General features: G+C 39.4%; 1 protein-coding gene across 4 annotated transcripts in view; it reads right to left on the bottom strand.

Moving 5' to 3' along the window:
* ccdc142 (coiled-coil domain containing 142) overlaps nt 1-13209 on the bottom strand; it is a 38347-nt gene that overhangs the window by 11594 nt on the left and 13544 nt on the right. For all 4 annotated transcript variants that reach the window (XM_032499908.1, XM_032499909.1, XM_032499910.1 and 1 more), the window contains exons 4-10: nt 12268-12434; nt 9823-9975; nt 8448-8562; nt 6469-6646; nt 3714-3824; nt 2855-2955; nt 1589-1757 (exon numbers count right to left, since the gene is read on the bottom strand). In XM_032499908.1, coding sequence (XP_032355799.1) covers nt 1589-1757; nt 2855-2955; nt 3714-3824; nt 6469-6646; nt 8448-8562; nt 9823-9975; nt 12268-12434 — 994 coding nt within the window. The remainder of the gene's footprint in view (nt 1-1588; nt 1758-2854; nt 2956-3713; nt 3825-6468; nt 6647-8447; nt 8563-9822; nt 9976-12267; nt 12435-13209) is intronic.

Here is a 13209-nt window from a genome sequence, read left to right as displayed (position 1 = left end):
TACTACTTTCTAACAGCGTTGGGCGTTGGTCCTATTTCCAGCATGCACACGTTTTTCAATGCGGCTCAAATCTGTGTCACGCAGGCAGTGTGTAAGCTCTAACCTGGAAACACGGGAGGCTAAATGAAAACGGACACGCCACACAGCTGACACGCTCACGCAACGCAGCCAGTGTGTAGCCGGCCCAAAAGCGGAGGTCCTCAGGGGGCTCTCGCTTTGCCAGATCTTCCTCCACAGCGCTGCGGAGTAAGGTCTGGCTAGTCTACACAGCATTCTGGGATGGGAGAAAAACATGCTCTGGTTTATTGGCATTTCTTTTAACCAATCACAATTGCCATGGGTGGTGCTGAGCACCGGACAAGGCAACGGTGCAGCTGTAAAATAGCCTCAGGAAGGAACTTCTTTAAATTCAAAAGTTGTTTTAATCGTGAAATATAAAACTCAGATTGGACAGATAGTCTAGCTAGCTGTCTGGATTTACCCTGCAGAGACCTGAGGACCAGGTAACCATAGTCCTCAGAAATCCACCCGAGTTTAGGACGCCAAAACAAAGAAAGAGGAAGGTGATGGACATCCGGCCAAAAAGAGTGAAATTCAGAGGAATGTCCGGCGGCACCAGAGCAATCTGGGAAGTGGAACGTCATGGATATAGACTCCTCCATGGATCTGGATCTACATGGTGACTGGACACCAGTCTTATAATTCCAATGAAGATATCGGGGAATTGTTTCAAATGTTTTCCGACCCTGCCATTGACGTATTTATTTTGTTGATGTTGTGATATAGGTCTTAAATTGAATTCATAATAGTCATAAAGCGGCGGTTCAGAATGAAAATCGAATTAAGCAGACTGTTTACGTTGGAGTGAAGCTGTGTTCACATTGTGAGTATTTTTTATTTTATTTTTACTAAATCTGCAGAAAATGATGTGGAACTCCGGGTCTGCAGATTCTGTGTGGCCCTGCGTTTGAGGTACTCTACGAACAGGCATTAACCTTTGTGTTGTCCTCCGGGCTAAAAAAAATAAATAATGTTTCAACATTTCTTTGCATTTTTTTTTCTAGGCTTTTGGCACTTTTTATCATGTTTTTGTTGCTGGTCTTTAGTTTCAGTTTTTTTTTTTTTTTTAAATCATGTTTTTGTTGCCGTTCCTTTTTTGTAGCTTTGTTTGTCTAATTGTCACTTTGCCATTTTTGACGCTTTGACGTTTTTTTCCCCATCAGTATAAACACCAATAACACCAAACTATAAACCCTAGTTTCAAACTTATTCTTTGAATTCATGGTCAATGAATACAATTTTTATGAAATCATACCTCAATTTTGAGTTTAAAAGCAGAAATATGCTATAATCTTGAATAAAACTCCCAAAATGTGATGAAAGAAACTGAAAGTCATGTTTAATTTACTGGTGAAAACATTGAATGGAATCATCCATGTTATTTTTGGGCAATTTTGTTGAAAGAAACCAGTATTTCTGATGTAGAATCTTTGAAAACGGGCCAAATTTGACCAGAGGACAACACGAGGGTGAAGTCCAATACGTCCTATTCCACCATATCACTGAGCAATTTCAGTTACAAATGTACCTTGGAGCTAGGTAGGGTCTGCCGGCGGTGGACTGGTCCACTGACGGGAGGTCAGTGGTCACAACTGAGGGATCAGCCTGAGGCAGGTCCTCCCCCTCCACACCCCTCAGGTTGGTTATACTGCTCCCCACTGCCGCATCGATGCTGTCTCTGCTGCTGTTGGTTGGACCTGAAGAGTTACACACACAAACAATGGAATGGAAACATTAAAAGGTCTAAAAAAGGAGCAGCATTAAATAGTTAAACCATTAAAAAGCAGTGTATGGTACAGAGGAAAAGGTGCCGTTGTGACACGTACTGCACATGTGCAATTTATGGTACCTGAAAGTGTTTAAGCAATTACATGTCAGCTCTGCGATGGATGCCTTTCATTCAGTTGTCTGTAGTATAAGTGTATTTCTGTTCAAATAAATTCATTACCAACAAGGAAGACTAGTTTTTAGTGCTTTCAGTTTAACACGTTGTTAACAGCGTTAACGGCAACTCCTTTTAACGGCGTCAATTGTTTTATTGCGAGATTTGTGGCCTGGCAAACTTTGTAGTTTTTTCACATGCTGTTGCAACAACTAGTAATGTTAGAAAAACTACAACCCCACACCGGATGTAGCTAGACCGGAAACAAATCATCAGGCACGCCGCACACACGCCGTTTGGGCTTGCAAGCCGGCCAAAGAGTAGGGGAGAGCCGGGACAGCTGAAACACTTTTTAATTAAATGTAATTTACAAAGCAGTTGTATCGCACTGAAAGCTAATATTTTGTCACTAGCACCCTACATCTGTCATCTGTCAAATACAGTTGCATTTTCAGCTTTGAACAAAACCGTGGGACAAAAAAGCAAAAGGTTGAAGAAAAAAAAAACTTCTACTTGCTTTACATGATTGTTCTTTCTTATGTATCCTTATTATCCTAATTTATTTATCACCTTTTATTTATCAAACTTTCAATTCAGAACGTCTTAAAGCTGCATTGTCTTTTTACCTTTCTGGAGATTCTTTTCTGTGCTATTGTTTTGCTGTTTGTAACAATGATCTCTCGAGTTTAAATAAAGGTTGAGGGGCGCCTGGGAAGCTCACCTGGTAGAGCGTGCGCCCCATGTCCACCGCAGCGGTCGGGGTTCAATTCCAACCTGCGTCCCTTTGCTGCATGTCACTCCCCTTCTCTCTCCCCTTTCATGTCTAAGCTGTCTTATCAAATAAAGGCCTAAAATGCCAACACAAAAAAATCTTAGCAAAAAAAAAAGAAGGTTGAATGAATGACTACTCACAGCAGCGTGTGAAGGGCTCCCAGGCTCTGGGCTGCAGGTACGGTTTGGCCGGCGGCTGCTGGAGCAGACACACTACTGCTGAGTCAACCTGCTGAAACACCCTGCAGACAGAGAGAAGGATTACCTGACCGACTGTCCAAGGTCTGGAGAAGGATCAGCCAGGGTGTAGGTTCTCTGCACCCTGCCGTTTAAATATCAGGAACATGGCTCTTAGACTCCAATTTCTAAGACATCTATATCAGATAATGTGAGTATGCATAAGCTGTTTCAAAGTTTCAGCAAGTCAACAGTCCAATAAAACGGATTCAACTAAAAGGAAATATATATATGAAATATATATTTGAAATAGCGTTTGGCTCAGGGGAGCCGCCTTGATTAATGTTGTATTCTATTTTCTTAGTATTTGTTATTTACTGTGTCTTCTATTGTATCGGTTTCATTTTATTTTATTTTTTGTGCTTTTTACTGTAATGTACTTTGGTAAGCCTCGGCCTTGGAAATGTGCTATATAAATAAATATGACATTGATATTCAGGGGGGGACTGGCCACCAATGCAAAAGAGCTGGCAGTCAGGTATAAATCAATGTTTGCTTTAATACTGTTAATACAATTAATATTTAATACTGGACGGTCTATGGCTAAGCTGTGAAAACTTTAACATAAATGTACGTCTGATTTGAACCTTTCTTAGAAGTAAACACATTGACAGTTTTTGCAAAATTTGAGAAACAGAACAGCACTTATTTAATTAATATAGGAGCCTAGTCTGGTGTCGAGTAAGTGAAACTGCATTACACGGAGGGAATTGTTGTCCTGAATAGCTGGTTAAAGGGCAGGATGTAACACAGACTGAGATACCGGAGGCTGAGCAGTCGCTGGTGGAGTTCAGCTGACAGACCGGATGTGTCTGACTGGATCAGCTCTCTGATAGAATCAAAGTCGTGCTTCAGCTGGAGAGCTCCCTGCAAACTGAGAGGGAAACACCCAAACATCACAGATCAGAGGTCACAGGTCTCACTGAACCAGTGGCGGAATGTAACTAAAGTACATTTACCCACGTGCTGTACTTAAGTCCAAATGTTGAGGTACTTGTATTTACTTGAGGCTTTTCTTTTCATGTCACTTTCTACATTTACTCCACTACATTCATCTAACAGCTTTAGTTACTAGCTACTTTACCAATTAAGAATTTTCCAAACAAAACGCATGTAATTTTTTGAATCTGATGTTTTTATGAATTAGCAGATTAAACACTTAGTTGATTGACAGAAAAGTTTGGACCGTTTCCAGTTCTAAAATGTAAGGGTTTTTATGCATTTAGTAGATTTAATACTTTAAGTATATTTTCCTGATGGTACTTATATGCTTTTACTTAAAACAACATTTTCAATGCAGGACTTTTACTTGTAAAATAGTATTTTTACAGTGTGGTGTACTTTTACACCAGTAAAGGAGTAAGGGATCTCAAAACTTTGTCCACCGCTACTCTGTATATATACACACAATATTTCAGCAGCCTGCTGACCCAGTTAGCTCACTATTTCTCACACACACACACACACACACACACACACACACACACACACACACACACACACACACACGTGAAAGTATTCAGATCTTTTACTTAAGTAAAAGTATTGTAAGTACTGAAAGTTTAAGTATTGAAAGTATTGTAAGTACCGTTAAAAATAAAAAACTCTGCATTGAAAAAGTTACTTTAGTAAAAAGATATTAAAGTATCATCAGTAAAATATAAAATGATACTTGAAGTTTTAAAGTAAAAGTAGTAAATGCATAAAAATCCTCCCATTTAAAGGTTCATTATGGAATATATTTACTGCAATAAATCAAAAAATGACCCCAATGCGTCATCAGATATGAAGGAAACATGCTAAGCTGAAATACCATCTTTTCCGACAACAATGCTAATTCCAGTGTTTTCTCCTTTTGAAATTTCCGTTCCACGACAGAATTTCTGTTTGTGTTTTGGCCTGTGTGTTGGTATCAACTGGCCAGTCGGACAGCCAGGCCGGGTTGCCAGATATACCGGGAGAAACGTAAAAGGCTCTACAGCTGTAACATTAGTACAGCCATGAAAGCAGCAAATAAACAAACGGGATCAACGGAGATAGATTCTACCCGACCTAAAAAACTGCATGTCTTACGGTTGCGTGACCAGAGACGTAACAAACCCAGGTAAATAATGGAGGTGTCTTTGAAAGATGGAGACAGCTTAGAGCCCAGAAGGACGCAGAGTTTCCCCCTGAACAGGTAAGCATCAGCTTCAGGCTAATTTATCACTGCTACGAGGGACGGGCATTTCATGTCATTTCAACATTTGTGTAGCTACTCACATTGAATTATATAGCTAGAGAAGCTGAGATGGTTTCTCACAAAAACAATTGAGACACAGCCAGTAAAGTGATTCTGACTGGTCCTGGCTAACGCCGCCATGCTAACCCTGCTAACTGCTAGCTAACATTACCAGAGGACCAGGCAAGCGGGAAAGTAACTAAAGCGGTCAGATGAATGTAGTGAAGTAAAACGTACAATATTTCTGAAATGTTGCGGAGTAGAAGTAGACATGGTGGCATGATAAGAAAGGACTCAAGTACAAGTACCTCAACAGTTGGACTTGAAGGGTAACTACTGTTTTTTTCAACCTGTATCCTATTTTCCTGTGTTTTTATGTCTAAGTGACTGATAGGAACACCAATCTTTGACCGTGGTCCAGTTTTAAGCGAGATCGCTGCAGTCAGCAGCGGCAGAACAAGCTACAATGTAAGTTAATAGCGCGATTGTCCAGCTTGTATTTATCTTCACAAAAGTGCTTGTTTAGCCGTTGACAGGCTCAGATTAATATTCTTAGAGTCTGACAACATTATGGAAAGGATCCCTCCAGAGATAGACCTTTAAAACCTTTTTTGAAAATGTTCTGTTTAACCAGAAACAGCACTGAAGTTGCTAGCGCTAAACCAAACTGGACAAAAAAGCAATACTTTAAGCATTTATAGAGCCAACATATTTTCACAAGTACGTAAATCGGTAAACTATGTTTTGGTTGTTTACTTCAACCAAAACTAGATTTGTGATGGTTGCAAAAATGGAAAGACGACCCAAAACGGCTTTTCATATTTTTATTTTGTTTCTGTCAACTTTAAAAGAACTGAGATTTTCAATGCTAAAACGAGTTTGGTTGGTTTAGTGAACACAATTTCGCAGATGTTTTTATGTTTAAAAAAAAAAAAAAAAGGATCTTACTCTTTAAAAGAAAGGTCAACCTCCTTAGAAATCCTTTCCATGTTTATAGACACAGAGCTTTTCAGTGGCAAAGTGAGTACTTTTGTGAAGGTAAATTCAAGCGCTTAGACACAAAAACACAACACAGGTGGAAAAAAACGGTTGTTAACCTTTACGAACATCAGTTGAGTAAATGTACTTAGTTAGTTGCACAAAACATACATTTAACATGTATGAAGGTTGACAAAACAGTATTTTATAGGCAAAAATAATGTTTTTGTAGCTACTAAAATTATTCTTTATGTTTTTTAACTTTATTGCGGGAGTCAAACCAGAAATGTGCAGTTGTGTGCTATGACAAAAAGTGTACCTAAATTTGATCTTCTGTTTCAGGATGTGTTCCATCCATGCCTCCATGAAAGCTGTCATTGTTATACTCAGAGCTTGGACACGGGCATCATCAGACAATGGTGCTACCCCCTCTAAAACCTGACCAATCACAGTCTGAGCTGCAGCAGATGCATACTCACTGGGACTGCTGGGAAAACCTGAAATACAGAGAGAAATACACAATTATCAATACGTTTAAGTTCCCAGCAGCTTCATCAAAATCCTGTCTGTGAAGTTGAGGAAGGGCCATTTCCAAAATAACATTAAACGGCCCAAATAATGTATTCCCTAAACATTTAGATTTATTCAGTCTGTTGGGGGGTTTCCACTTTCCATCATGCTTTTCTCTATCAATGACCTTTGATAATTCCTCTGTTGTACAGTATATCCTCCCTCTACTCGTGTCTCAGTCAAGCTGATCTACGTCTTCTACAACCAGGGTTTTTGCTGTATAGAGGAATTTTAGCTAGCCCCAAAGGAAAATCACCAGCACCAAAACGGTGAGAATTACGAATTAAAATGGTGATTCAAATCCTCTCTAAATGAGTTCAACATCAATTTAGCAAACAACCGCTATACAAGCAGAACATGAACCTGAATATAAGCGCTAATCTGAGTTTTATCTCCGGAGTCAGGCTGCGTTGGACTCTCCTGGAGATTTGTTTAAATAATATAATCTTCTTAACTAGTTTTGTCAATTGGGGTTTTTATTTACTCAAGCATAAAATACATTTTTGTTTATCAAATTGTCAGAAAGAACAGGCAAATGCATGACTTTAGTGTTAATTTTGTGTTAGTGTTAGTCATATTTATTCATTCATATATTTTTTTGTTAATCAAGTTTTAGTTGATTAAACTCTTCATCATTTGAGTCTAGTTTTAGTCAAAAGAAAACTCAATATATCCAAGTCAAGTTTTAGTCAAAACATTTTAGCCTTTTCTTCTTCTTTTTTTAAATAAATTATTTCTGAGATTATTTCTGATAATCTCAACTAGTTATGACACTGATTTTTTTGTCAATATCATTGTACGTAAAATGTGACAAAATATCAAGCCTCTTCCTTATTTCACCAGTAAATTCCTGTTAAACAACAAAAACAACCACTGGATGGAGAATGGGTATTTTATAATAACTTTGAATGCAGCATGAGGCTGGCGAGGCGAGTTTCAAGTGAACGCAACATCTGTGTTGTTTTTCAGACAACGGCAGCTACAGACTGTCGAACTGGAATCCTCTACAGTAAAATCCAGAAACCTTTACACAGTTTAGCTGTCAGCAGTGTTGGGGAGTAACGGAATACTAACGCGTTACGTATTCAGAATACAAATTATGAGTAACTGTATTCTGTTACAGTTTCAATTTAAATAGGTGGGATTTAGAATGCAGTTACATTGTTGAAATCAATAATTACATGACGATACATATCTGTTTCATGAGTTTATTCACGATCATTTCCCAGAAACCTCAATATTATAATGAAAAAATGAGCTTTTTCGCGTGATCACTGATAGAGGTAGACAGAGATGGAGCCGCAACCGGCACAACGGAGCCAGGGCAGGAATGCCTTTCTGTCTTGGAAATTCAAACAGCATTTCACATTAAAGAAAGAACAGGGAGAAGGAAATATAACTGCCAGCAACCAACCTCCTTTCATTGTCTAAATTATTCCTCCTTAATCCTAAGTCATCTGGTTTTACTGGTCACCTTGAGAGAGATAGATATAGATATAGATATATATATATATATATATATATATATATATATATATATATAGGAAAATAGATGTAAATTTTGATGATGTATTTATTCTTTAGTTACAAGCAGAGCTTCAGTAGGTCTATGTATACAGTATGTTTCATCCTCTGCGAGGGATCTCAGAGTATCTGTTGTAGGAGTTAATTACAAAGCCTATAAATAAATAAATAAGTGACTAAATATTAGCAGTCAGATTTCAATACCTGTCCTGGGACTGTGTCTCCAGTGTACAGCAGAAGGCATGGTCTGTTCAAAGATCTCCCCTGACATCCTCTTGCAGCTGCTGGAGAAGGTCTTCACCACCAGCAAAGAGAAGGTCTGGTGGAGAGAGCAGTGGCATCAGATCACATTACAACGGTCTTTGTTTGCTGTACTGCAATTCTTTTCCCACCATTCCTAATTTCATTCTCAACTGTAGTGAAGAACACTAGGAGCATGTGCCAGGACTTTTGATGACGGTTACAGTAACTGCATGCCAAATCAGCAATTTAAAGTTACCACATCAACAGTTGCTGCTTCATAAGACACACTGGGGCATTACATCACATCCGCCAATCTTCCCAGAGAAAAAAATAGGTCAATATGATATCATTGATCTGTTTTTACCAAAAATCCTTTGGTCTAGCTCAGCAAAAAACACAAAAACTAAGAATCCGTCTAATGTGTTGCTCACTACCGAGCACATTTGTAACCGGCAGGCTACCGACGAAGGGATCTTAACTTCAACCGCTTCCACTGACTATAGCAGTTTGACAGACACTCGACTGTCCTGCTGTTGTAACAGACACATAACGCAAAGTGTCCCATTCATGCAATCACAGCGGTGGATCTCTGCAGAAAGAAACACTGATGTATTACACCGCCAACCAGATGAATTGACTTATCATTCAAAGGTGCCGGAACGCAGCTTTTCAGGCAGTGGCACCCAGGCTGTGGAATGCACTCCTGCTCTCTTTACATGTTCAAACTCTTTTTATTCTGTAAAAAAGCAGTTAAAGGCGTTGCTATTCAAACAGGCTTTTAGTTAGACGAGGACTTTTATAGCTGATTTTCTGTGCCTATCTTTTCATTGTATTCTAATGTCTTCTTTTTATCGTATTTCACTTTATTGTAAAGCATTTTAGAGTCTAAAGATACTATGTTACACAGGCTTTGTATTCTGCAGACCACTCTACCTTTGTGTCTTTTAAAACACTCACTCGCCCCTCCCCTCAATGAGCTAACTGTGCATCTCTCTACTCCTCGGCTGTTTGGGGTTGGGCGATAGAAGAAAATCAAAAAATTCTCTTTTGAGACGTTGCTAAGTAGCGCTGATGGATATAGTAGAAACTCATTCGTCCCTTGTGTGTGGCTGTGAGTGTGCGGGCATGCTATGCGTAGGCTGAACCACAATCGTGTCAAGACAAGTCTGATTGGCAGGAGATAACAAAAGACAGTAGTGACAGCAAACCCAAAGTCACTCATGTCATAGGCGCGGGAAGTGGGGGTGCAGCACCCCCACTGCTCGTGCCTATGGCGTCCACTAAATTTGGAGGAAGAGTCAGCTTTCTGAGGTAAGACTAAACCCCGGCAGGTCACCTGCAGCTCGGATACAGCCCTGCCAAATGCGTTGAGTTGCTGCCTCAGCAGAAGCTGGCTGTGGTTATGAAGAATATAATGTTGGTTCATCTCTGAATTCATCACCAGGGCCTTAGTCTGATGCTCCATCATCTCTAATGACTCTATCAGCACCTGCAGAGACACAGACAGAACAAATCACAAACACACCTTACCACACTGATGCACATTAAATATCAGGGCTAAAAGGCCTAAACTGGACTTTGTTGAAACACATGATGTGGGTGATATGCTGGCAAATGAGGGGAACTCTGACTATTTATTATTTTTCATGTGGGAGAGAGATGTTTATATTGCCTTGTGACACTGTTTGATTTGTTACATGTTCCAAATATATCCTATAAGAAGGGATCAGACAGTGAAAGGTTATTTTGTTTGTATTAAGTCTCGGTAATTTGTGTGGTTTTGTGTATTTGTATTTTTTGTCTGCTGCTGTGGTTGCTGTCAGTTGTTTTTTGCAACTATTGTTTTTTAGGCTATGCCTACATTTCTGTATATCTTAGTTAAAATGAAACTCAATAAATATATTATTAAAAAATAAAAAAAACTGCACGATAAGGAAAGTGAATACTGGACTTACGTTAGACTGGTGGCCAGAAATACAACTTATGCCACTTAATGTTCTGACAGTTTAGTAGGAATGTCTGTCTTACAGTCTGTCTATTTGAACTTGTTAGCAGAGTTAGTATAGCACATAGGGATAAGATATATCCGCCTTTGATACACAGATATTACTTGTTTGTAGGATCAATTCATTGTAGGTTTTGGTCTTTTCATGTTAATGTTAATAATAATAATAAATGTCACTGTGGTCCTGCTCACTAAATACTTGTTCTGGGGTGAATTATTGGAATTGTTGGGTCTTTATAGAGTGTGGTCTATCTGTAAAGTGTCTTGAGCTAACTTTTGTTATTTGATACTGTAAATAAAATTGAATTGAATAATAATTGACTAATCTCCTTAAGAAAGATTAACTGTCATGCATGCCTTTATGAGAGCCTCCCTGTGTATCCATCTATGGAAGTTTCAGCTTTTACCGTTTTGGGCCCTATTTTAATGATCTGAAACGCAAGTATCAAACGGAAACTGCAAGTAGTAGAGACCGACGTTTGCTATCGATGTTTCTTTTTGACAAAATGTAAATAAAGAAATGTCACAAAAACATACTTTCCGAAGTTTTCGGCTCACTCTCACTGAATCACAAGGTTATGAATGCATGGTGATATTTTTGCAATCTAGTCTAACATTAGGCCGAGATTACTTCTCTATAGACGATGCAGCTCTTCTGTCTCTTCTCTCCCGTGCTGCTGCTGTTGGGTTAAGTGGCATCGGCCAATGCAGTTCAACATCACATCTCCTTAAGTCCTCTAATAGTTCCTCATGTACGTCAACACATCCACGATTCATGGAAATGTTGTATAAAACACTGTAATATTTTTCCTTGTATGCTTGTATGGTTTGCAAAAATGGAAACTGCTGGGTCCGTGAGATGACAGAAGCAAAAGTGTATGCACGGTCTGCACACTCTACATTACAGCTAAGCATGCACTCTTAAAATAGCATCTAAATAACGCGTCACTGACTTTAGACTAGCTTTTTCCTGGTCTGTGAGGGAAACTGGTTTTCCTGGACTAGGTTTTTTTTTTTACTTTGGCAGAAACTGCAAAATAGCACCAGGGAATGTTTGCGCTGGAACATGCCTCCTCTTTTTACTGAACAACCCCCGGGAGTGCAAATTCATTCACCAATTTACCGACGTAAGTCTGTGGGGGGAAAAGGCCGCTATGCCTCGGGTGCAAAATAGGAATACAGGTGTACAAAGCCAAAGCCAGGGTGCAAGAAAGGGCCTGAAGTGTTTCATTCGAGAAGAAAATGAGAGATTTTGATAGTTCTGCTATGTTTGTGTGTTGAGTCTTGTGACATTGTGTACATAATTCTACACCTGAATAAGTATGGGTAAATAAGTTATTATGTATATTTTAGCAAATATGTTAGAGAAAATTGAGAAAAAAAGTAGAAAAAAATAAACAGAAATGGTGTAGGTGTCACTAATTTTCTATTTTTTGTTATATAGTGTGTGGGGGGGGGGGCTGTTGGGATGTTATATCAGTCTAGGTCTTTTAGGAAGTTATGTGGTTAGTTTTGAAAAGGGTCAGAACTAATATGGCATATGACACATTTATTTGAAGCTGATTTTACTTGGCCCAAGAGGCAAATTACAAAAATACACCAAAATGAATCATAAAAATATTATCAAAGTATGTGCCATAACATGTTGAAAAAGTGTACTGCCCGTCTCTTTATGCCTGCATCAGGACAAACGTGATTTTTCTATAATGGAATTATTAGATCCTCCAATGACTAAAATATATAAAAGTCTTGTGTTTAATATAATGAGGAACCTACTTTGAGGTCTCCCTGCGTGATAAGCAGGAACTTGTTGAGGCTCCATGAGGAAAGGAACTGGTAAGCCTTGGACATGACCCACACTGTAGACAGTTGCGCCGTGGCTAACGCCAAGCTAACAGTCCGTCTCTGGAGAGTGAGAGGGGAGGGGAAGAGGCTAATAGAACCTGTTGGGGGAGAGAGAGGGGGGGGGCTGTCATCAGCACCTACAAACAACAATATACTCAGTGCAGTCTGTTCACTGGAAGAAGATTTTGATCAGTTAATACGTTAGAGGCAGTTATTAGCATTAAAATGTAAATGTGCTGTATTTATATAGCGCTTCTCTAGTCTTAACAACTGCTCAAAGCGCTTTTACATCTACAGGAAACATTCACCATTCACACACATTCATACACTGTGGCCGGGGCTGCCGTACAAGGTGCCACCTGCTCATGAGATACACACTCACACACATTCACACTCCAATGCGCAGCACCGGGGGCAACTCGGGGTTCAGTGTCTTGCCCAAGGACACTTCGACATGGGACTACAGGGCCAGGGATCTAGCCACCAACCTTCCGATTGGCAGGCAACCGCTCTACCACTGAGCCACAGCCGCCCCAAAGAGATTTACTGTGACACTCGAGGAGAATCGGGGAAGCGGAGAAGAGCCTCTCGCAGGCAGAGGAAAATATAACTGCTCTCTGATTAACAACTGGCTAACCTTCACGTTACTTGGGTTACTTAACTAAATGCTATCGAACCAAGGCATCGTCGTTGCTAGCTGGAGAACAAATATAACTGACCATTAACGTAAACTTAAATAATAAAGTTGCTGAAACAAACAACAAATAGCTTTGGATAACAACAAAAAGACGCATTTACCTCTATGTGTTTTTCAAATTTGATGGTAAATTCTTGAAGCAGTTTGTGGTGTTTCGGCTGGCAGCACATTATAAC

The sequence above is a fragment of the Etheostoma spectabile genome, chromosome 20, assembly GCF_008692095.1.
Source record: "Etheostoma spectabile isolate EspeVRDwgs_2016 chromosome 20, UIUC_Espe_1.0, whole genome shotgun sequence".
NCBI lineage: Eukaryota > Metazoa > Chordata > Actinopteri > Perciformes > Percidae > Etheostoma > Etheostoma spectabile.
Note: the sequence above shows the minus strand (reverse complement) of the source record. Positions and strands in the feature narration are given on the sequence as shown.